Consider the following 25525-nt stretch of genomic DNA (forward strand, 5'->3'; position numbering starts at 1 on the left):
TCGTCTATTCCTGCTAAATGCATTTGATCTGGACTAACGACCTAAATACCGTTGACTGTCCTGCCTGTGCCCTCCAAAATCGATGGCTGCCAGTCATGAGTCACTTAAAAAATCTCCATCCTGTTTATACCTTGCGAATGCTGGAAGCAGTGTCACGTCTGAATTCCACTTACCTGCCACAGAGGCAGATCTTGCCCTACTATCAGCCCTAAATAAATGTTGCGCATGAGACCAGGGGAAGGGTGGGTGTGGAGAGAAAAAAGTGGATAATTTCATTCAAGGAAACAAAGAGCTTTTGGATATCAGCAGCGAATGATTCACTCCCTACAGCGCGTCAAGTTGCCTAACTGTAGCCAAAGACAATGTTTCACATGGTGGCCATGTTTCGTTGTTGAAAGGTGTGGCTCGTGCTGCTCGGTAAATGTACGCAGCCTGCAATCTATTTTTAATGCAATTACAAAGCATCCTCCCCAGGCAGTGGGACAGGAGACCAAGCATCTTCCTAGCAAATGCAGGTTGCGAAAAGAACAACTGGGAGACAGGAAGAGGGTAATGATACTAAGCCTGAAATTATATAGGTATAGATATGCTTCTCACTGTGCATTTGTAAGCTGGCTAGGTGAGATATTTGCCCATCTAGCCTACAGGTGGGAATCCTCAGTTTCAGGAAGGGGCCTGAAATTGGCCCTCCAGCCTTCTCTGACTGACCCTCAGTACCTACCCCAGGCCACGCCCACTCTTCCCCAGGCCACACCCCGTCTCCCTAAGCCACGCCTCTTAGTGGCTCCCTCCTCGAGTGCTTTTGCATATCTAGAAGGTTTCCTTTCACCAGGGTGGTGCCTCTTGCTTGTGTGGATGGAGAGATTTGCATGGAGGAGCCTCATTGCCTTTTGCATGGCTGGGACATCACCTACCATACTAAGGTAAGAGCCATATCCATTTGCTTTGCCCACTTTGGGCCTCTGCCCTTGCCTGCTGCTTGTATGCAGCCACCAGTAGGCATGGGCTTCTCTTTTCTGACTTTGCAGTAGCCGGCTGGCAGTGGGAGTCCTTGGGGACTCAAATTTCAGTGGTGCCCTGTGCAACACCAAAATTCAGCTTCCCCCCACCTCTCGCACTCAATTCTACGTAATAGTTGCAGAGTCTTCTGCAACACCCCAAGGCTCTGCGCCCAGTGCACCCAAGCTGGTTGTGCTCCCCTAAATTCACCTCTGGGGCTGGTTTGCTATGAGGGTGTTGGAAAGAGATATGATGTCCCTTTTTATCCTGTGCTGTTAGGGATGGAATGTTTTGTCAAGAGTGGGAGGCTCTGTCAATTTTGCTTTTCTCACTTTGTCATTATTTCTCCAATCTAAAGTTTTCCACATTTCTGCAGCAATTTGGTTTTTTGGGAGATGGGAGGAGGAGAATCCTTATGAAAATTCACTAGGATTTTACTGCAAATTTCACCTAATTGCAGTGGTCACCAGTGTACACATTTTTTATTTTTTTGCAAGCAATTGCTTTTAATATAGTGCAATTTTGTGCATATTGTTTTCACTAATATAGTCATTTCTATGCACACCCTAATATATTCATATATATTAGTATATGAATATATATGTGTGTGTTTGAACATTAGTCAGAGAAGTGTGAATTTTGAAGAACAACAGTTTTTTTGTTCTCATGTTGTTTTTCAAAAGTGAATTTGATAGATTCACCTTTAAATGCAATCTGAATCAAGTTCCTCCCCCATCCCCAGCTATTTCAGTACTTGTTAGATATGCCTCTTCCCCTCCCCCCCCCCGGCTTCTTCCAGCTCTAGACTGGGCTTGTCATACTTAAGTCCAAATGGATTTGTATATTGCCTGCTAGAGTCATCAGGGGGACTATGAAGTGTGCTTTTTTGTGAAAATGGGAGTTCTTTTCCCCTTGGTTACTGATAAGTAATCAACTCTCCCTCTACCATCACCTGGGAACAGCCATTCCCTCAGACTGCCTCAGTGGGAAAGATGGGAAGCAGAACTCATTCCATCAGCTTTGCCAGAAGCCCTGCTCCACCTGCTACTGCCTGCACCTGAAACAACTCTTTAGAAAGATGCTTAGACAACTGTTTAGAAATTGGTGCTTGAGTTTTGATTTTGATTTTCCTCTTCCCTCCCAGTTCCTTTTCCCTTGTGTGTTGTCTTTTTTCAGCTTGTAAGCCTGAGGGTAGAGCCTGTCTTGTTTTGATTGTAAGCTGCTCTGGAAGCCTTTTTGGCTGGAGAGAGGGGTGCAAATATTCAAAAACAAACAAATACAGTGGACACTCAGTTTGTGAATGTGATCCATGCGGAATGCATGTTCTCAACCTGCAGCATTCGCAACTCGCAGCGGCGCATCTGCGCATGCATGGTTTGTGATTTGGTGCTTCTGCACATGCGCAAAGCACGATTTAGCGCTTCTGCGCATGCACAACCCCCGAAACCCGGAAGTAACCCGTTCCGGTACTTCCGGGTTTCGGCAGTCCTGTAACCTGAAAAAATGCAACCTGAAGCATCTGTAACCCGAAGTATGACTGTAAACGAAAGAAGAAAGTGAGGGGTGTGGCTGGAGGTGAGTGAGGGCAGTAAGAGAAGGGTGGGAGAGAGACTAAGGCATTGGGACTGTGGGATAATGGAAGAAGGGAAGGTAGAGAGAATCACTACAGGTCAGAGTCCAGAGGGAAAAGGGAGGGGGACCTGAGCAATGGCAGGGAGAGATAAAAGGCAGTGGGGGTGGGAAGGTGATAACAAAGGGAGACACAAGAGCAGTGAAAGGTGAGAGGCTGCAGAAAGGGCTGGGGTGGTGTGAGAGGGCAGTGGAGAAGGGAGGCAAATGGGTATTGGTATTTGTATGTCTGTGTAATCAGGGAATCATAGAGTTGGAAGGGACCGTGAGGGTCATCTACAGGTTCAACCCCCTACAATGCAGGGATCTTTTTCCCAGCGTAGGGCTTGAACCCACAACTCTGAGATTAAGAGTCTCATGCTCTACTGACTAAGCTATCCCAAACAGTGGCATTTAAATTTATTTTGAAAAAATAATTTCATTGCACCATAAATCTACCCCCCCCAAAAAAAAAATTATGTAGAATTTGCAGTTGTATTACAGCAAGCTGATCAGCCACATAATGCAAGAAGGCGTCTCAGGTATCTGCAGCCCCTGATGGTGGTTGCTAAATGGATGTATTTAGCCTGTTTGTGTATTTTCTCATTTAACATGTAGTAAGCTGTTGTGATAGAGGGACGCGGGTGGTACTGTGAGTTAAACCACACAACCTAGGACTTGCCGATCAGAAGGTTGGCGGTTCGAATCCCTGCGACGGGGTGAGCTCCCGTTGCTCAGTCCCTGCTCCTGCCAACCTAGCAGTTCGAAAGCACATCAAAGTGCAAGTAGATAAATAGGTACCGCTCCGGTGGGAAGGTTAATGGCATTTCCGTGTGCTGCTCTGGTTCGCCAGAAGCGGCTTAGTCATGCTGGCTACATGACCCGGAAGCTGTACGCCAGCTCCCTCGGCCAATAAAGCGAGATGAGCGCCGCAACCCCAGAGTCAGCAACGACTGGACCTAATGGTCAGGGTCCCTTTACCTTTTGTGGTGTAGTGGTTAAGAGCGGTAGTCACGTAATCTGGGAAACCGGGTTCGTGTCTCCGCTCCTCCACATGCAGCTGCTGGGTGACCTTGGGCCAGTCACACTTCTGTGAAGTCTCTCAGCCCCACTCACCTCACAGAGTGTTTGTTGTGGGGGAGGAAGGGAAAGGAAAATGTTAGCCGCTTTGAGACTCCTGAAGGGGAGTGAAAGGCGGGGTATCAAATCCAAACTCTTCTTCTTCTTCTTTTTAAGCTGTTGTGCATTGTATGGTTAAGTTAATGTTAATGTGGATATATATATATATATATATATATATATATATATATACACACACACACACACACACACACACACACACACACACAGACTTGTTCTTCAGAAAAAATACATACAAACAAACAAAAATAGATTTGCTTATAACATTACCAAATAGTAACAATTCCACACATACCTTTGTTTTAACATCAAAACAGCTAAGAAGGGGAAGGAAGCATTTTTTCCTTTTTATAGCTATGAGATTTCCCCACTTTGCAAATTATATCTTTGAAAAAAATAGGTCACCCATTCCAACACTGTTATTTCCAGTTCTCTTTTTCCATAAGCTGTTAACAGGCACCAATTATCTAATTGCACCTGATGATTCTCTCTGCTCTTCAGCATCTCTCTTCACTGAACCAAATTTAACCGCTCCCAGATTTTTCTGACCATATCCCACTTATCTGTTTTACAGTCATTTTTTCCAACCCCGACACATAACACTCCAGCAATAGTCAGTGTGTGCAGAATCTGTGATCTGCCTATTTGTAACGCATCACCTTTAGCAGAATATAATGACTGTGTATTAGAGAGAGGGCCCAGTGGTCAATAGGCCAGTTGAAAATGTGGTCAGCAATTGTTAGAGTCAGGAGAGAACTGAGATCATGGCAGCAGTAAGTAGGAGCTGGTCTCCCCTCTCCCAACCATGACTTCAACACTCCTATGAGAGGGTTTTTTGGATCCTTGGGACTCCTTGGAGCTGGTGAAGCAGCAGATGTTCTGAAGCCCTGGATTAATGTAGAGTTTGGGGAGGGGGAAGAGGAAGAAAACAGCTACCCAAACTGAAGGAAATATGAGCAGAGTCCATTATCAGCTGTGGAAGGGGTAGATGGTGTTAGGATCGTCCTACACTTGTGTAGAACCCTGGTAGAGACACATGCCCAACTGGCATGTTCTCTCCCTCCTGGTCTTTCATTCCGGAGCTTCAAAAGCTTTCTTCAGCCCAAACATCACAGCGACTGATACCAAGAAGCATCAGCACACTTAGGGATCCACAGAGTATTCGCAGTTTGCGTAACAGAACTCAGTAGCATAGCATTTGGCTAATACACTCGGAGCATTCTGTTTTAGCTCCTTCCTCTTTCTCATCATACAGAAAAGAGAAATAACAAAGGAAAATAGTCCCACTTCACAGAACACAGTAATACCAAAACATCCTGTCTCCTTCACTTCCCACTCTGTGGAATGAAAACATACACCATCATGTGATAGACAACAATCCCATGACTGCAAACATGGAGCAAGAATCCTAACAGCTGGGTGGAGGGATAGCTCAGTCAGTAAAGCATGAGACTCTTAATCTCAGGGTCATGGGTTCAACCCCCTTGTTGGTTGAAAGATTCCTGCATTGCAGGGAGTTGAACTAGATCATCCTCTGGTCCCTTCCAACTCTACCATCCCATGATTCTGATTTCAGCCTATTTCATACTTGCAGTGACCAGCTTGGGTAGACTTCCTTTGTAGTCTCTGTATGAGCTGACTCTTGGGAGATCCAGGAAAGACCAAAGGATGGACTTCTTCACACACCTCACAGTTAACCTTTGGAATTTAGTCACTTGGGATGCAGTGATGGCCACCAACCTGGACTACTTTAATATCCAGCAGCAGTCAGTATGATGGGGCAGATCTGCTGAGACCTGCTCCCAACACTGCACTTCACAGGGACATGGGAGGACTCTGACATGAGTGTGGCTGTGAAGACACACCGGCAAGTGTGCCACATGGGCTCCACTTGTGCACCTGCACAATCCTGGTCTCACTCCTGCCTTGCCCCAGTGTCGCCTGGGTCAGCTGCTGTGGGGTTAGTGTCACCCCATCCCACTGCCCACTACTGGGTTTAGACAAGTTTGTGGAGGATGCACTGATCTGTGGCGACCAGCCACAAGGGCTGTGTTCTCCCACCACTGTTGGAGGCAGCATATCTCTGAAGGCCAGTGGCTGGGAATCAGAGGTGGGGAGAAAGTTGTGTTGCACTCAGGTCCTGTTCGCATGCTTCCCACAGGCATCTAGTTGGCCACTGTGAGGACATGTTGCTGGACTAGATGGGCTTTTGGCCTGATCCAGCAGGTGGCTCTTAAGTTCTTAATAAGTGTTTCAAACCAGCTGTTTGGTGGGATTTTAAGCACTCTGGAGTAGTTAAAAATCTGCTTGAGCCAAATGGTAAGTAAGCCATGAGCCCCTCCCTCCTTGCACACATGAATCTTCCAGACTAGCTCTCATAATAGCTACTGTAACCTTTATAAACATGTTTAGAAGTCGGTGCTGCAAAAGCACTTCACATTCTCAGGTTAGAGTTTCCCAAAGAGGGATCACTTTAAAAAAACTCGTTTCAGCACTCATGAGATGCACAAACTTTTGCTGCTATCAGGAAATGCTTGTCTTATTAGTCCAGTCTCATTAAAAAACATGCCCAGAAGAAGGATACCATAAAACTTTGAGAATTGTTGCTAAAAGACCAAAGGTTGTCCTTTTGTTGCCGCATTCTTCCTGACAATGGCATGAGACCCATGGTTGCCCGTAGGAATCCTTTCATGCTGCTCCTTGCTGCCTCTGTGTGGCTAAATGCTGAATTTCACTTGCATCAAATAATAATAATAATAATAAAAATTTATTATTTATACCCCGCCCATCTGGCTGGGCCTCCCCAGCCACTCTGGGCGGCTTCCATAAAAACCAAAAATACAATAAAATATCACACGTTAAAAACTTCCCTGAACAGGGCTGCCTTAAGATGTCTCCTGAATGTCAGGTAGTTGTTTATCGCTTTGACATCTGCTGGAAGGGCGTTCCACAGGGCGGGCGCCACTACCGAGAAGGCCCTCTGCCTGGTTCCCTGTAGCTTTGCTTCTCGCCATGAGGGAACCGCCAGAAGGCCCTCGGTGCTGGACCTCAGCGTCCGGGCAGAATGATGGGGGTGGAGACGCTCCTTCAGGTATACTGGACCGAGGCCGTTTAGGGCTTTAAAGGTCAGCACCAACATTTTGAATTGTGCTCGGAAACGTACTGGGAGCCAATGCAGGTCTTTCAAGACCGGTGTTATATGGTCTCGGCGGCCGCTCCCAGTCACCAGTCTAGCTGCCGCATTCTGGATTAGTTGTAGTTTCCGAGTCACCTTCAAAGGTAGCCCCACGTAGAGTGCATTGCAGTAGTCCAAGCGGGAGATAACCAGAGCATGCACCACTCTGGCGAGACAGTCCGCAGGCAGATAGGGTCTCAGCCTACGTACCAGATGGAGCTGATAAACAGCCGCCCTGGACACAGATTTGACCTGTGCCTCCATGGACAGCTGTGAGTCCAAAATGACTCCCAGGCTGCGCACCTGGTCCTTCAGGGGCACAGTTACCCCATTCAGGACCAGGGAATCCTCCACACCTGCCCGCCTCCTGTCCCCCAAAAACAGTACTTCTGTCTTGTCAGGATTCAACCTCAATCTGTTAGCCGCCATCCATCCTCCAACCGCCTCCAGACACTCACACAGGACCTTCACTGCCTTCACTGGTTCTGATTTAAAAGAGAGGTAGAGCTGGGTATCATCCGCATACTGATGAACACCCAGCCCAAACCTCCTGATGATCTCTCCCAGCGGCCGCATGTAGATGTTGAAAAGCATGGGGGAGAGGACAGAACCCTGAGGCACCCCACAAGTGAGAGCCCAGGGGTCTGAACACTCATCCCCCACCACCACTTTCTGAACACGGCCCAGGAGGAAGGAGCGGAACCACTGTATAACAGTGCCCCCAGCTCCCAGCCCCTCAAGACGGTCCAGAAGGATGCTATGGTCGATGGTATCGAACGCCGCTGAGAGATCCAGCAGAACTAGGAAACAGCTCTCACCTTTGTCCCTAGCCCGCCGGAGATCATCAACCAGTGCGACCAAGGCAGTTTCAGTCCCATGATGAGGCCTGAATCCCGACTGGAAGGGATCCAAATGGTCCGCTTCTTCCAGGCGTGCCTGGAGTTGTTCGGCAACCACTCGCTCAATCACCTTGCCCAAGAATGGAAGATTTGAGACTGGGCGATAGTTGGCCATCATGGCCGCATCTAAAGATGGTTTTTTAAGAAGCGGTTTAATAACCGCCTCTTTCAGCGGGTCTGGGAAGGCTCCCTCACGGAGGGAAGCATTCACCACCCCACGAAGCCCATCGCCCAGTCCTTCCCGGCTAGCTTTTATAAGCCAGGATGGGCAAGGATCCAGGAGACAGGTGGTTGGTTTCACTCGTCCAAGCAGCCTGTCCACATCCTCAGAGGTAACAGCATTTCCAGGTTGTATTAGGCTGTTAGAAATTGTTAGTTAACCATGAACATTGATTTTGGGTTTGCTGTTATTGCCTCCTCTTGTCTTTTCTGTTTACCATAATACTTATGGGCGGATTTCATCCCATGTTGGAATCTAAATCTTTCATGTTTTTGAAGAGCCCTATTTATCTCTGATCCCCAGTCCCCATCACTTTCTTTACCTGACGCACAAATTCAGCCTATGATCTCTCTCACACACTGCCTTCTGGTATCATTTCTCTTGCCATCTCTCTGTTCCCATCTTTTATTAAATTTAATATTTCTAAGGAACCAGTGAAGCACATTTCTCACACAATATTTAGAAAAAATAAGTGGCATTTCCTCATCGATAGGAGATCTGGCAGTTCTGAATTCCTGGAACTGTCAATGTATGATCTTTTTAGGGGGTGTCTCCTCCATGCCTATGAAATTACCTCTTCACTGAAGTGTGTCTCAATCCAACCTTTTAGATGCCGGGTTAAGAAAAACTCACCTTTTTTGGTACAGAAGGGTATATAGAAGCCAATGGGTTAAATCAGTCAAGCACAACCAAAATGATCAAGGGACTGCAGCAGCTCCCCTGCAAGGAAATGTAACAGCATTTTGGAACTTTTTGGTATTCTCTTGAATGTAAGGTTTTCTTTCATTCTTCAAAAATTGCCTATCTGGGGGCCCCAGTTCTGAATCTAGATCCCCAGATTTCCAGATTTCCCCTCCTCTACTCCTGCTATTGGCCTTGGGGGGAGCCCCAGTTTGCTTCAATAGGAGCTGCTTCTCCCCATGGAGATGGCGACACAAGGGTCCACTGCATGGGGTGGAGAATTACAGTCCCTGACCCCCCTGAGGACAGGCTCCTCCTGTTATGAATCAGAGGACCTGCACTGGCTATTTGTGGAAAGAAAATATTGTGCTTGGAAGGCAAATTCCCAGATTAGTGCAGAGACTGTGGCTCTGAAAGGTATTTCTGTTCAGACTGGTTGTTGGTAAGTGAGCTGGAAAGTGATGTTTTTTAATTTGGTGAGGCAGTGGCTTTCTGTTTGTATGTTTCATTGTACCTGGGATTTCAATGTGCTCACTTTGCCTGGCAATCTTCAGGCATATTTTCACATGATGCTGATGGCTACCTGTGCAGAGGCAGATTTAGGGCAGTTTCCGCACACTGGGCGTCACACTGAGAGGGGTGCTGTAGAGCATGCACAGAAGAAAATGCAAGAAGTGGGGTGTGTGTATTGAATTTTGGCCTTGCACAGGGCACCACTGAAATTTGAAAGGTATAAGACCTGCCCTGACCTGAGCACTATTGATGACTCACATCAGGCTCACTATATAACTTTGTAGCCATCCTGCCAGACAAAGGAAGCTTCAGGGAAGAGACAGCGCCACCTGCTGATTCTTCATGCACCCTCTATGGATGGAGATGCAGAGCTGCACTGATAAAGCACAACAGAGGTGATCATTCTTTGTGTGATAACCACCACTAGGTTCTTCCAGCACCTGTAATCTCCATAGGTGGAAGAATGGGCTAATATCAGCCATGCTAACAGATGGCTTCATATGGAACTGTTCCTCAAAGCATGGGATGTGGTGTTTGTTCTCTGTATATTTCTGAGAAAGTCCCAGTGGTCCATCTGTCTAGAGACACACAGACAAGAAACATGGAGTTCTCTTCCTTTCTTTTGGCAGCGAGTGCCTCCAAATAACACCCACAACTTCCTGAGGCCAGGGGTCATGAAAGAATACTGTGTACAGTTCTGGTTGTAGAGTTGGAAAAGGTTCAGAAAAGGGCAATTAAAATGATGGAGTGACTTCCATATGAGGAACAGTTACAGCATTTGGGACTTTTTAGTTTAGAGAAAGGGCGAGTGAGAGGTGACATGAAACAAATCATCTCACAAGAAGTCCCATCTTTTGGGGATGCTGATTTATTGCACAAATCAACTTAAAAGAGTGCCCTGAATTTGCTACTGTGTGGCCAAATACCACCTGAAAACAGCTACAGTATGAAAGCACCCTCACTATTTTGTGGAAATGATCTGCAAATGTTTTTTTGTTGGAAAGATATAGGAAAGAACAAGAAGGTGGGGCACAGTAGCCTCCCCTTTATTCTTTGCCCTTCTCACTGGGCTCTTGCCCTGGTCTAGTACGGAGCAGCATAGGGAGGTGCCTTCTACTGAGTCAGACCAGTAGAAGGTTTGAGGCAGGGGTCACTTCCCAGCCCTACCTAGAGTTGCTGTCAGGGACTAAGCTTTCACATGCTAAGGCAGATCCTCCACCACTGAAATGGGTCCTTTCTGCTGCTGGAGCCCTTGTACTTTTTTTGCACCCTAGAGACCTCTGCTGAAGAAGGCAGACTCTATTCAGGACAGTCCTATCCCCAGATTTAAGCAGCTGAAAGAGTAACCCACCAGTACATGATGAATGGTGAGCAGCTGCTGATAGATCTGGGTCTCTCTCAACCCCCTGGCAGCCAGGAGTGCAAGGCATGGCTAATATTTCTCTTTGCACAATGAAAGGCATTTCTGCAATTGTTCTAATGGTTGACAGGGAAGCCATCTGCCAGTAACTGCATGAGGCCCAGGCATCCCTGCTCAGGTTTTCTTTCTTGATTCCAGCCTATAATAAGGCATCACAGAGAAATCAGAGGAATTGTTGAAGGCAGAAATGTTGGGCATCTTTGATCATCCCCCCCCCCCATTCTGCTACAGAAGTGTCAGCCCGTGTGTGTGTGTTGTGTGCCTGTGTTGCCCTGGCTGGGATGGTGTTCCCATAGCAACCCCTGACAAAGAGCGGTTCCGCTCTCTGTAGCATTCACAATTCATATTCATCAATGTTTCCAGTCTCTCTCTCTCTCTCTCTCTCTCTCTCTCTCTCTCTCTCTCTGTGCTGTCTCTGGCTGAAAGACCAAAGAGGGCTGAGCCTTCACCAGCCATACAGGGACCTCTTGCCCTTTGGTGGGGTGGGGGGGAAACTTTCTCCTGCAAAAGAGCACTTGCTTAATGAGCATACAGAAGGCTGGAGGAAATGGGGAGTGGATAGCAATGACTTTAATGACAGCTTCTTGCTCTTTCTTCACAGAATGTCAGTCGGATGGAATGAAAACAAGTGTGATCACTGTATTAAAACAGTGAGAATCAGCCAACAAAAAAATCTGCACATAAAAACATAAGAAAACCAGCAGCCCATCTAGTCCAGCATCCTAACCCTACCTCACAGGGCAGTCATGATGATAAAATAGGGGGGGGGGAGAGCCATGTATGCCTTCTAAGATGAAAGGAGGGTAGATATGTAATGATAAATGCTGTACATAAATAAATGGCTGCTTGTTGCCCTGCCTCTTCCTCAGGCCCAGAAAACTGTGGTGGCCAGGAAGAGGTGGAGCTGATTATAATGGTGGTCAGAAGGTGGACTCATTGAAGGTGGGTCATGAAAAAGTTATTGTCAAAGGACCCTCCAAAACATCACTGCTTGTTCACAATTGACTGGGCACCTTTTGAAAGGGTGGTGTAAGACAGACAAACAACTCCTACTGGACTTCGTTTGCCATGAACAACTTGAACAGGAAACATATTCTTGCCTGGCACCCACAGACTCACCATGCCTTGGACTTGGGCGCAGAACAGTTTACTCCAGAGAGCCAAAATTTGCCATGTTCCTGAGAGTGAAAGTAGGCCATTTATAGGAGTTGAGTCAGAGTGTTCCATCCAGGTTCTTTCTTAATCACAGGTGAAAACATCCTGTCTTTTCTTCACTGCTTCTGCTCTGTGATGAATGCTCTCTGCTGGCCCACATCCCCTCTCACATCCAGGGGCTTGCATTTCCTGACAGGAACCTGGCCTGCTGCAAACAGACATGATTTCACAGTGCTTCTGTGAGCATATGGCTGTCAGACAAGAGTGCAAGCCACCTGATTTAACAGATTCTGAAGATCTATATAAAGCAGTGCTGAGCAATATCCACCCACTAGGCCCAGGATAGATTATATGAGGTGAACTGCAGACAAAATGCAGATGACTCCAAGAGAAAAAAACAAATAAATAGATGATCACATGTTTCCCAGGCTTTATTTAGTTTTGATGATATATCCAAGGGAAGGAAAAAAAATGGAAGTTTTTTTTAAAAAATGTAATTGGTATGCATAAAATGATTAAGAATTTGTAAATAATACTAATAGAATGACAGAGCTGAAAGGGCTTAAGAAGATGAGGAACCTGCAGCCCTCCAAGTTCTTGAGGAATACAACTCCCATCAGTCCCAGCCATCATGGACAGTGAATTCAGGATCAGCAGGCAGCATTCAACCAAGTAATTATGGCACCCCTGGCAGATGTTCAGGGAGATGTGCCTTTTATCTTACATAACCAAAGAACAGGGTGCCATGTAACATTAATTCAAAATGTGTTGTTTAAGCACATATCTGTATTTGGCACATATCTGCTCTTATGTAAATATGTGCCTTGAGATGCAATGAAGCCCACAAACACAACCAGGTACGAAAGAAATGGAAATTGCATTGAGGACAGGCATGTAGAGCTGTTTGATGCCTTCTAAAAGCCAACCCCAGTCAGGGATATAACTCTGTTTTCTAGCCTGCTTGCTTCAGATAGCAGCAACTGCTTTCCAGGGAAGGGAGTAACATTTACGGCGTAATACATTTATTCTGAGAACTGCTTTTGATGTGTAGGCTTGGCTTAAAGAGACACGACAGCTGGGTATGCTTAGGGTTTCTGAGAATAGCCCTCTCTCTTGGCCAGGTCTAGTTTGGAGACCAGCCATCCAGTGGCCCTTCCTGCACTTTCTTGTTGCCAGAGACAAGGCGGTGGGAACTTTCTACTTCTATGAAAGCAGAAAGAGAGAGAGAGGTTGAAATATATGGTTGCAAAATCATCTAATGGAGAGTTTTGCTCAATTTGGTTGGTTTTTTTGTGTGTGTTTTTACTAGGACCCACCCCCCCAGCCCAATCCATCAGCTGAAGCTGGATGCAAAAGATAAACACTTATTAACAAATTAAATAGTTCCGAGCCCAGGAATATGATTTGGGTACTAAAACAGAACTGAGCACACAAAATGCCCACTCCACTTTTGCCACTTTCATAACCACAAGCAGCATCAACATCTTTCTTCATTCCAGCAATACAACTGGGTGCGAGCAAGTCATTTAGTTCCTGTTGCTGTTAAACAACTGAGAGTCTGCAATCCTTGCCAATTTACTGCAAATCAACCAGCAATCTGTCAGTATATCCCCGTCTACCCTGGCTTGATCTAATGAGCATCCCCTCCTTCTAAATCCATTCAGGTTTGACCACAGACTGCCCTGCAGAGTTGGAGATGCGTGTGATGGGAATTGTGGCTCCTCTCCAGATGGAAGAGACCCAGCCAGCTCCTGCCACTAAACCCTTTGGGCACAAGCCGGATCTATGAGAACAGAGGCTTTCTCAGCCTTTCCAGCTGCAAGAGTGACCTTTGGAGCTTTCCCAATGGCAGTCACATGGACTTGTTACAGGCCACTGCTGCCACTCCCGACTAGCTACCACCTTTAGGAAACCACAGCAGAGAAGCATGGCTCCCCTGCCAGGGAACACTGGCAGGATGCCAGGCATTGCTGTGCACTCAAACACTGAAGAACATCCCATCAGATTGCATGGAAATCATTTAGGATGATGGGCACTTTGGGGGCTCTGGAGGCAGCAGTCCCTTCAGCCTCCCTCTCTTTCTCTTTTGCTCTCCTTGCCAGACTCATTTTGTTCCAGAAAAGGGTCTTTTTTCCATTTTGCCTGCTGCTGTTTGCTTATGAAAGATTTCAGCAGAGAAAGTGAACCTTGGATTTGGCTACATCCACACCATACATTTCAATTTGTATTTAATGTGCAGCACATTTAAATTAGTGATGGATTGGCTGGATTTATATCCCACCTTTTATCCAAGGAAATAAAGGTGGCACATGGTTCCTTCCCTGCCCCCGCGCACAACCCTGAAGGGGTGGTGTAGATGTGAAGAGGCTCTGGGAGCAGCTGGCTTGGAAAGAGGCAGGAAACGCCCCACCCACCCCCAATTCCTCGGGAAAAGGGAGTCTCGCTCTCCTGATGGGAGGGGGACGCCTGCTTCTGCCAAAGAGAGGTCTGCGCATGCTTGTCCTGAGGGGCTGTTCCCAATCCAGGCACGGCTCGGAGAAGGGAGGCGGCGGCACTCCTCCTCTTCCTCCTCCTCCACCCACCCTCGCGCTCTCGTAAGGCGGGCACAAGCCGTCCCAGCCACGCAGAGCCGGCGCAGGAGGCTGGGCTCCAGCACACGGCTTGAGATGCATTGTTCCTGTGGGGAGGCTCGGAGCTGGAGGTGGCGGCGAGGGTGGCGACGGCGAGGGTTGGTGGCTGCGGAGCCCCTCCATCTCGGGCCTCTCCCCGTCTCCCTTCGCGCCGCGGGGCTGTAGGAAGCGGGCCCAGCGGCTCTCCAAAGACCCCTGCTGTCCTCTGTCGCTCGCCTCCCTTCCCCCGAACCGTTGGGCTGAGCACAGGCGGGGGCAGGGCAGCGCAGGCGCCTCCAAGGGGCTGGTGATGCCCACAGCTGGGAAGGGACAGCCGGCGCTGTCGCCCTCGCCAGGTAACCCCGACCCTGCCCGCCCGTCGCGGAGCTGTCCAAAGAGGGCGGCGACCCGCAGGAGCTGTCCGTGGTGCTGAAACCCGCTACGCGGGAGCCGCGTCAGTTAAAAGTGCACCGCTGCCCTCCGGGAACCCCATCTGCTCCCATCGGCGAGTTCCAGCCCAGCGCCTACTCCAGCGTGGAACTGTCCAAAGAGAGCGGCGACCCGCGGGCTCTCTCCCTGGTGCTGAAAAGCCTTGCGAGAGGAGGAGTGCCAGGAAGGGACTTTGAACGGTGCACCTTTGCCCTCCCTGATCCCTGCCTCCTCCTGGTCCGGCTGCTCCCATCGGTCGGTTCCAACCCAGCGCCTCCTCCTCCTCCCGCCCGGATCCAGTTGCGCGGCGACTAAGCTACTAGATCTGGTGGAGAAAGGAGACCCAGCCGAGTCTGCCTTTCCAGGAGCCATGGCTGCGCTAACGAAGGTGGCCGCCGCCTCTTCCCTGCTGGTGGTGGTCCTTTGCGGTAGGTGCTTCCCGCCTGTGGTCCAGGAAACAATGTGAAACGTGTGTATTTGTGAGACAGCCAGAGAGAGGGGTTCCGTTTCAGTGGGAAGGATCCCTGAGAAGGTCCTCTATGAAGTCATTAATTGCCGAGTTGCCCCGGGGGCCTGAGCAGCTCCTCGAGAGAGAGAGACAGAGAAGGGTTGCCATGGCGAGCTATTGTGCACCACTTTAATTAAGTAAGGGGAGGGTTGTGGTTGTTTCCCGGTTGGACAGAGTCAAAGCGCAACCATGGGCCTCGTGCACTTGAATCTGCACGTGCACGATATCAAGAGAAGCCGGAGGAAAATTGGTTGCGAATTGCAATGACTTTCATATTAACTTTCCTTCTCCCCACCCCACTCCACCCCAAGGAGGGCCTTAGGGAACTGCCTTCTACCAGTCAGATCGCTGATCTATCTAAATCAATATTGTCCCAAGGTTTCAGGCAAGGAGTTTCTTCCAGCTCTGCTTGGCTGGTGGAGATGCTAGGAATTAAACTTGGAGCTTGCTTTCTCTCTAGGGAGTGTTTAGAAAAGGAGGCAACAGCCCAAGTACCTTTAAATTCCCATGTCAAAACTGAGTTTCAAAGATGTTTTCAAGGGGCTTCCAACCATTTCTTCTTCTTTTTACATTTTACCTCCAAAATACAGCTGCAATAGTGAATCCAGCAGTATTCAGGCAAGACTTTGGATTCCATGCTGTATCTTAGAACACAGCAGTTTGGCTGGGAAGCCTTACAGAGAAACAACCCCTTAGACTGTGGGTTTGTCCCTTGTCAGACGGCCCAGTTAAACTGTGGATCCCAAGGCAACAGAGGAACAGCTGGGAATGAAGCCTGTAAAAATGGATAAACAGGTGTTGGAAGTGTCACAGGGAAAGGGTTGTGCCTCATTGAAGGAGAACATGTTTGCGAAAGTGCAATTTTTTGTGCCAACTTTTATTTAAAGCAGGGGGGAGAATGCACAGACAATTACATCCTTGCTCTTCAGTCAATTCTGTTCACTTTGAGAGTTGAAAGCATTTTCACATGCCATACTTAACAGCTTGTTTGGGGTGCATTGGTTCTCTCTCCCCCCTCCCCCCCACATCTGCAATTCCCTAGTTTGGCTAAAATGTGCATTCAGATTTAAAATGGCTGTCTTCTCTTTTCTACATTCCCTGAACAACATTCTCACATGTGTACAGAAATGGTACAGGAGGGGATTCAGAAATGCTTTCAGAGTTCTGTGCAAAAATGCTCTTCAGAGTAAATGAAACCCCAGAGCAATGTGCGGGCTTCTTGGCTCGAGGAAGTCGGAGATGTTTTTCCTGAACCCCATGTCTCTTGGGGAAACACTGGCACTGTTTGCTTAGCAAAAAGAAGCTGTCGTTGTTCAGTGTCAGTTAGAAAGGGTACAGTAAGCATTATCTACATGCTTGGCTAGTAGCACTTAAGAGGGAAACATTCAAACTGTTGGGTAGAATCTGACTTGGCGCCAGCTGTTCACATGGACTTGCGCAAACTGTGCTATGTATAAGAGAACCAGAATGATACTAATTCTGGCATCCTAATTCTCACATAAGAATGGTGATGAAAAGCTCTGTTGAGTCTGGTAGACTGCAATACTGTGTTGGGGTTAGGACTTTTGAAGGGGGCATTTTATCATTCGTATTTTATGCTTCTGCCTTTTTTAAATGCTGTGAGCTTTTAGGATGAAGTAGCCTTTTACAGATGCCGTGTGTGTATAGAAATACAGGTTTTCATAATGTGTTTTGCAGGGTCTCTGGGGAAATGTAAAAAACAAACATAATATTTTTTTAAAAGAACCTGGGAGGGAGTGGGGAAGTGGCATTTGCCTTTCTGATTCAAAAAATAACTTGCAGTTCTGGATTATATAACTTCTGGTTGGTTGACTGTATGTCACATGTGCTTCAATTGTAGCTGAAATAATCAAAGCAACATTGAAATCTCACAATTCAGATTTCTGTGTTGGAGGAATTAGATGGGACACTGCATAAATCTGCAAAGCACTAGTAAATTCAGCACCAAGTTATTATTTAATGTGGATTATTGGTTGAGATCAGCATAGGATGGAAGGTTTTTTTTTGCAAATCCTGATATTTAATCCATTCTCAATGAATGCCAGTGTTGAATTAAGAGATTTATTTTGACTGAGAATCACAAGCATCTTGAATAACAGATTGTTCTCTGTGTCGCTCCACCCCCTCTCCATGTGTTTGTGTCTTCCTCTGTCTTTTTCCCTTCTTGGAAATGGGTCCCTCTCCCAATTGCACTATATGCTCACATATCCAAACTGGGCTGCTGATCCATGGCTTTCCAGTGGGTGTCTGCTCTTCAGTCTGCGTTGAAGTACCGTCAGAGACAGAGGCAGTCCAAGGGTCGCGCATGAAGCTGCTGTGTATCTCCTGCATGAAGCGAGAGGAGGTTTCTGCCAACACTCTGGTTCAGTGGTACTATAAGACCGAAGGGGGCATAGATGAGCCTGTAAGTATTACACTGGGTGCCTCTAGCTAAGAGCCTGTGAGATGAGAAATGGAAAAAGGGACCAGGAGACGTTATTCTCTTCCTTGATAAAGGGTGGGAGGAAATAAGGTGAAAAGGATCAATCTCAGGTAATGGGTGCCAGGGAAAACCAGCAAAATGAGGATCATTTGCAAATGCATAGGTCTTCGCCTATAACTAGACATTTATTAATAGATGTTTTGATGAGGGTGCTATTCCCAACAAGATTCTCATCTGGGTCCTCAAACCCTATTAGGTGATCTGCACAGGGGGCTTTGCTGCGAGGAGGTCAGATCTGCTTTCCTAAAAGAGTTGCAAGGACTGAGCAGGAATCTTACCAACCATCAGCTTCAGGCAGGCTAGATCAGAAAGGTTAAATGTCCTGAGAGCTTAAATGCTGTTCACACATCTTTTCAGAAGCTCTCCAAAATATTTACTGGTCCGGGAAGTCATCATCCTGGCAAAACAAGGTGCTAAACTCCAGTTTATTCACAGAGCAGCTGAAGAAAACATACTGGTGTGATAAATGCTTTTGCATTGCTTACTCTTTTTCTGTTCTGACACACAAGGACAGCTGTTCCACAGCTGTTTTTAGACCTCAGTTATGACACCTGGCAAAGCACCCAGTGTTGGCCACACTGTTCAGATGCCCCTGTAGCATAATCCAAAGAGACTATCTGTCCATGTTTATTCTTGGGGATCATGTGTCATTCTCTCCTGCTCTGCACTATTGCCACCTTATTTTCTTGTTCAAAGGGAGCGTATTAAATGCCAATCCACACATGCATTTGTCACATGTTTTTTTTTGTATTCTATATCCATTGGAGCAGGGAAGAAGAGTTTAAGAATAGGGAGGGCTCTGAAGAAGATCTTTAAAAGAAGACTTTTCCAAAGAAACATTTTAAACAGTCTGGTTTTGTTCCTTGCAACAGAAGACAGCACAAAGGTCTGAAAATGACAGCATCCTTCCTTATTCTGCTCCCTACAGATCTACAAGTACGAAAATGAGAAGCAGGAACTTGGGAGCCGCTTCCGTGGTCGGCTCCAATGGGACGGGAGCATAGACATGCAGGATGTGTCCATCTCTGTGCTCAACATCTCTTTGAATGATTCGGGGATCTACACCTGCAATGTCACTCGGGAATTCAACTTCGAGGTTCATCGACCAGTTGTCACGCGCTCTACACTGATCCGTCTCACGGTGGTGGAGGAGGGTATGAAGGGTGACGGGCATGTCCCTTAATTATGGTGCCTCTTGGCAGTGGGTCTCTTGCAGTCACACACAAGATGGTGATGCAGAAGTTGGTATTTTGTGTAAGGAAGGGGGGGAGAGACTCTTCAAGTTTCAAGCAGTTTCTCCCACATTTGCATTCTGTAAAGCAGGCTGAAGGGTTTGTCAAGGGACAAATTAAGGATGACTTCCTAGGTGGTCCAGAGACACTTGCTGTGGGGCTGGTTAAACACAGATGGCGTTTTATAGCCTTCATGCCAAATAACCCTTAAACTACTCTGACCACTATGTGTGGGGTGTGTGTGTGTGGACATTTGCTCTGATCCGTAGAAGGGACACCCAGTTCAAACTTGCAAGGGCCTGTTCATTTCTTACTTCCTTTTAAATACAAGGTATACATTTAGTGGCAGAATTAGGCCTGAAATCTTTTTGAATGATTTTCACTCCATGTTAGTGAGCTGAACAAACGAGCAGCAATATTTGCATGTGTACAGTTTTGCCTTCAGAAAACTTGGTTCCAAAGCTTATTTTGGAGCTTTATGTCACCATCCTTTTGTCACCATTCCCCACAAGGGACTATTGGGGAGCCGAGGCAGAATGTAATGAAATGGGGCTTGTGATGGTGTAATAATATGTATATGGCATTGTATTCCACACTGGCCAAGTTTTAGGCCAGATGTTAAAATAGTCCCTTAATTCAAAACTATAGACTTTTGCTTCTGTCTACCCTCTAAAACAGAACCCTCCCACTCCCACAAAACTTTTGGGTCATTAGGAAACTCATGTCTTCCATATGGCACTATAGTTTTAGTTCAGAGTTTGTTTACCTGCAAAAATAGTAGAGGTTCTTTCTCACCTCCAGTCACCCCAGATTTAAACTCAGTTCACCACAATGTTTGTCATAAGAATGTAAGAAGAGCCTGTGGCCCACCTAGCAGTGGCGTAGCGTGGGGGGTGCCAGGGGTGCCGGCCGCACCGGGCGCAACATCTGGGGGGGCCCGCTCGCTGCCTCCGGAGTCGCCGAAGAGCCTCCGGCGCAGGCTGTAGCAGAGCCCCATGTCTCGTGGAACCAACGAGCTGTGCGCGCGCCCGGACTGAAGGCGTCCGGCAGGCAGCGGCTCTCAGCCCCGCGCATCAGGGCCGCGGAGGACGCGCCAGGCAGCCCCTCCTCACAGCCCCACCTCCACTGCTGCTGCTGCAGCTGCTGGGCCATGTTGCATTTTCCTCGCCTCTCTGCCCCCCTCCTCCTCCGGGCAAGCGGCGTGGTTTGGGCGGCAGCGCCAGCGGCAACTCACCTCAGATCGGCAGGTTAGGGGTTAGGGGGGGCGCAAATTACTTGCCTTGCCCCGGGTGCTGACAACTCACGCTACGCCGCTGCCACCTAGTCCAGCATCCTGTGCTCACAGATGCTTGTGGAAAACCCTCAAGCGCAGGAGCGCTCTCCTCTTCCAGCAACTCATATGCATAATAAGTATTACAGCTTCCACCCATGAAGGTCACTAGTGGCCATTGAAAACCTCCTCTTCCATGAATTTGCTCAATCCTCTTTTAAAGTCATTCCAGTTGGTGACCATCACTGCCTCTTGTTGGAGGAAGTCTCTCTCTCTCTCTCTCTCTCTCCCCCCCCCCCACTCTCTCTCACAAATCTATCCTGAATCTTTCAACATTCAGGATGTCTATTAATTCTAGTGTTATGAGGGAGAAAACCTCTTCTTTCTCCATGCCAAGCATAATTTTATAAATGCCCACTATCTCACCTATTATTTGTTTTTTCTCTGAACTAAAAAGTCCCAAGTCCTTGTAGGGAATCACATCATCATTTAGTTTATTTCAATGAGTCGTCAAAACTGGGCTCATTGGGGGGGAAAGGGTTGTCCGTAGGCTGTTCTCTAATGGATTGCTGAGACTGTCAGTTTCAACGGAAGCAGCGCCAAATGATTGTTGAACTAAATATGGCTCCCTCCTGTTGCATCTCATTCCTTACGCTGTGTCTATATTGTTTTCTCTCTCTCCCCCTCTGCCAACAGCTGTGTACCCCTTTCTCTGTGTCCTTTTTTCCCTTTGTCTCCTTCCTTTGCTGAAGATCCCTCCCTGAGTTTCTTGGTGGTTCTGTTTCCTTGTCTTCAGCACAATATAGAACATCTGCAAATGGGGAAGTAAAGAAACAGGAAACAAAAGGAGAGCCTGTCAGGGTTCCAGGATGGGCACAGACGTAGCTCTGTTTGTCCCAAGCAAAGTATGTCATCTGAGCAACTCTGCACGTTTGCGCATGCGCTAAGGAGAACATATAGAATCATAGACTAATAGGGTTGGAAGGGACCCCAGGGGTCATCTAGCCCAACCCCCTCAATTGCACCTAAAGTGCATGTGCAAATGTCAGCCTTATTGCCAATGGTGTAGTGGGTGGCACCACAAAGTCTTCTAAGAGATGGTAGAACCTCAGTTGTCTCACCCAGTTCTAGTGGCAATCCTGCTTTCACCTCATTTAGCCTCTCAACATTTTTTGCTTATTCAAAAGCTCTGATCCTCCCAACACTTGGGACTGTTTGATTATCATGTTCTGCATGAGTATTTCATCCAGATTGTAAATAATGATATGGGAGCACTATGGTCTATGGAAAAGAAATTCTATACATTGCTTTTCAAATAGCCTGAGGTTGTACTGTTCTACTGAGGTGTGGTACAGTGGGATCCTTGCTCAGTTTGCAGCCACCAGCTGGTGAATGGGAACTGTGTGTGTTTAGGTTCCTGGCTGCAGGATACCAGTAATTTTCCAGTTGGCCCAATCCATTCCATAAGAGCCAATAGGCATGCAACTGCCTACTGAGCTGGCACAGAGCTTACAGTCTGAGCCAGAAAAGAGAACCGCTCAGTTTCTGCATGACAAATTACTTCCATATAGGAAGATATAGAAAATCACACAAGCTCACAGGTTTCCAAAAGATGGCTGCAAAGCAGGACACCATGCTCTGTGCCCCACAAAGGTGGCTTTGCTCACGTGGATCTTTCCCTTTCTTGTCCCCTACACAGCTGGAGAAGACTTCACATCTGTCATCTCTGAAATAATGATGTATATTCTCTTAGTCTTCCTCACTTTGTGGCTGCTGGTAGAAATGATCTACTGCTACAGGAAAGTTGCCAAGGCAGAGGAGGTTGCTCAGGAAAATGCGTAAGTGAACATAAGAATGTAAGAATAGCCCTGCTAAGAGCCCATCTAGTCCGGTGTTCTGCTCTCACAGTTGACATCCAGAGCCCCCCAAGGGAAGCATGCAAGAAGGACCTCAGTGCAACAGCACTTTCTCCTTCTGTGGTTTCCAACACTTGGTATTCAGAACATTGCTGCCTCCAGTTGTGGAGGCAGAGCTTAGGGTTGTGGCTAGCAGCCATTGATAGCCTTCTGCTCCGTGATGCTCAGAAACTGCAGCTGGTCAAACATGCAACAGCCAGATGATTGGCTAAGATTCCATATCGGAGTTCATAAAACCACAATTTTAAAACGGTGGCAAAATCATCTCTGTCCAAAAGAAGATGAATCCAGGAGCTGATACAGGTACCTTGAACTAGAACTTGGGGGGGGAGCTTTAAACTTTGCCCCTGCCAAATCAGAATCTGAATCCAGTCACACATCCTAGTGCCCAGCTACTTGCAATGGGAGGAAAGCCATTTTCTCTCATTCAAACAGCAGGTGTAGCAGCAGTAAGGATTTCTATCGGATGGCAGAGGCAAATGGTTAACCCCAGACACATACACACCACGGTCCAAATCTGACTCCCCACCTCCCATGCTGGCTTAAAAACAACAACAAACAGCTAAGCAAAAGTGAGCTACATTATCAACATCACATCTGTTTCAGGAAGATTTTAATGTTTGGTGTTTTGTTATGTCCTTCCCCATGTAAACCTCTTTTTAAAATTGCCAGTTCAGGACTTTCTCCTTGAAGTACACTTTTCACCTTGCTCTCCAGGACTGACTACCTCGCCATCCCTTCAGAAAACAAGGAGAATTGTGCTGTGCCAGTGGAGGAGGAGTAGAAGATGAAACCACGTAGGCATACAGTGTGCAAAAAAAAGGTGAAAAAGCTCTGTGCAAATCACATGGCAGCGGGGGAGGGCATTGGCTGCCTAGCAAATCCAAATCTGTGTGCAGGCACCACCATGGGGGTCATTCATGATCTCCAGGCTCAAGGAAGCTACTGAGCATATTTGAAAATGTTCAGATATGATCTGTGGATGGAATGTGGATTGCTGTAGACAGGTCTGCAATGGTTCCAAGTGACTCCAACAGCAAGAACTCTTCCAGGGATTATGGAGTAGAAGACATGGTGCCATCTTAAGATTTTCCCCCTTATATGTATTTTGCTGAAGGTAAGAGTCCAAAGCAGTCTTCCTGATAGAGAATTCAAAGTACAAGAGACATAAAACAAGATTAGGTGGTCCAGAAGGTAGGTAATTGGTGATGCACTAAAACTCTTCTCCTATATGTGACTTCTACAAGCAGGTGGTGTGTTTTGCTCATGCAGGTTTTCATCTAATCTTCTGAAAGTGGAAGGTGAATCACAGTCTGGCTCTTTTTCCTTGTTTTCAGGGACTAGGCAGACACAAGGAGTAAGTCACTGCAGCCAAGTTTTGCAGGAGCCCAAGACCAGGAACCACGAGGAAGTGTAAATTTGTTTCCGTTTGTCTGGAACATCACACAGCTTTGACTTCATGGCTCTCATTCCTTGAGCGATCAGCCCATTTGTTAAAGACTTTCCTTTGAGGCATGCAAAGTCAGGGGGGGGATAAGAGGTGCATTACCTCATCTGTTGCCCATTGCCTCAATGACTCTGTAAATACTCACTCATCTCTCGCTAACACAGACTTTCCTTTGGGTGCATTCAGACATCACAGCTTCCTCAGCATTAAGTGGCATTCATTTAGTCATCATTGCTTTTGGTGTTAATTTGAGTATGATGCCCCAGTGATGTCACAGAACATGCCCCAGATTTTCCTAGGGAAGCAGATAACAGTGGGTCTGTTTTGGCCAATACCTCCAGGAGCAAATGGAAAGCCAGGCAGAAGCAATACAGTAATTGAACTGTTTAGTTTTTCATGAACCTGTGGCACAGGAGGAAATGCTCGAGTGAGAGATGTTTCCGAGGTACATAGTGCACTGCTAAAAGAGTGGCGATATTATACAGATACTAGATTGAGCCCTGGGGTGAGAGTGTGGCCATGAAGCACCCTCTCTTTGCATCGTATGTGATTTCCATGTTGCAGCACTCCATAGTATGTCATATACTGTGTGTAAATAGGACAAGAGTCATTAACTTGGGCATTCTGTGATTTAGTGAAACCCAAGCAGCAAACTTCTAAAATAATTTCCAGCAGGATTCAGAGGGCAGTGGCAAATAACCACTTTGCAAAACATGATGTTGTGATGAAAGTTTAAATTCTCCTTAGTGTTTGACGCAGTGACCGAGATGCCCAGAATTGTAGGGGCTTTAAGTCGGGTCAGGTGTCCTTCCATGTACTTGAGAGACTGAAGCAGGATGGACAATTCTAACTGAAGGATCAGTGGAAGATGGCAACGTGAACCTTCCATTTCAAAGAGGAGCACTGTGCTTTTAATAACTGCATGGCACTGAAAAAAATTATTCAGCTATTCCAATCTCAAACAAAGCCTGCCACTGCCAGTAGCATGTTATGCCCTCCAATTGCCATATACTACTATCAGGCAGGGGTGTAATTCCATGTTCACAGGCCTGATCTGCCCCCACTATCATATTTTGCTGCCCCCTCTTCCAAGACCCAACCAATTTTGGCAGCAGCAAAGATGGGAAATAACACCCAGATAGGGGTGCAAATCTCTCACTTCCCAGTCATCAGACCAACTTCGATGAAGAAAGAGGAAGCAAAACCCACTGCCATCACCCTTAACTGATCTGAACAGATCAGCTGAAGAGGAAGGCTGTCTGCCTATGTGCATAAGACAGCATGGGGTGGTCACAGCCACAAGTTATTCTTGGAGGGTTGGGCCAAGGTGGGTTTGTCCCTCTGGGCCAGTAAAAAGGCCACCCATCCATTAGAAGGTCTGCATAAATAAAATCTAAACTTCTATCTGGTAATGGTTTGTTTTATGGTGGGGTAGAACACTGAGCACAATTTTTCTTTTCAGCAAAGGAATCTGAAGACTGTGCAGGGGGGCAAATATTAAGCCTAGCTGTTTGGTAGGATCAGATTATAGTGATACCTCGGGTTACATATGCTTCAGGTTACATATGCTTCAGGTTACAGACTCTGCTAACCCAGAAATAGTGCCTCAGGTTAAGAACTTTGCTTCAGGATGAGAACAGAAATAGTGCTCCGGCGGCGTGGCAGCAACAGGAGGCCCCATTAGCTAAAGTGGTGCTTCAGGTTAAGAACAGTTTCAGGTTAAGTATGGACCTCCGGAATGAATTAAGTACTTAACCCGAGGTACCACTGTATTTCCTAGACCTGCATTATTTTCTTTCAC

General features: G+C 47.0%; 1 protein-coding gene across 5 annotated transcripts; it reads left to right on the top strand.

The window, feature by feature from the left end:
• Positions 1–789: 789 nt before the first annotated feature.
• On the top strand, positions 790–25128 carry SCN3B (sodium voltage-gated channel beta subunit 3). Of its 5 annotated transcripts, XR_014214023.1 has the most exons (7): positions 790–923; positions 13475–13762; positions 17618–17781; positions 18788–19013; positions 22061–22199; positions 22995–23394; positions 23615–25128. XR_014214023.1 is itself a non-coding variant. In XM_082201094.1 (6 exons), the coding sequence occupies exons 1-5, from the start codon at positions 15219–15221 to the stop codon at positions 23059–23061; spliced, it is 654 nt and encodes a 217-aa protein (XP_082057220.1). In that variant the 5' UTR covers positions 14474–15218; the 3' UTR covers positions 23062–23100; positions 23615–25128. The 5 variants fall into 5 exon arrangements, 2 of the variants coding, with proteins under 2 accessions (XP_082057220.1, XP_082057221.1); XR_014214024.1 differs by lacking the exon at positions 13475–13762 and having other exon boundaries at positions 907–923; XM_082201094.1 differs by lacking the exons at positions 790–923; positions 13475–13762 and adding an exon at positions 14474–15276 and having other exon boundaries at positions 22995–23100.
• The last annotated feature ends 397 nt before the right edge of the window (positions 25129–25525 follow it).

The sequence above is a fragment of the Podarcis vaucheri genome (genome assembly GCF_965113315.1).
Source record: "Podarcis vaucheri genome assembly, chromosome: 15".
NCBI classification, from domain to species: Eukaryota; Metazoa; Chordata; class Lepidosauria; order Squamata; family Lacertidae; genus Podarcis; species Podarcis vaucheri.

Excerpts from the sequence above, each read along its gene's own strand:
- SCN3B (XM_082201094.1), top strand. The coding sequence starts at position 15,219 with ATGGCTGCGCTAACGAAGGTGGCCGCCGCCTCTTCCCTGCTGGTGGTG. Across the intron at positions 17,782-18,787 it reads AAGGGGGCATAGATGAGCCT|ATCTACAAGTACGAAAATGA; the intron begins GTAAGTATTACA and ends TGCTCCCTACAG. Across the intron at positions 19,014-22,060 it reads TCTCACGGTGGTGGAGGAGG|CTGGAGAAGACTTCACATCT; the intron begins GTATGAAGGGTG and ends TCCCCTACACAG.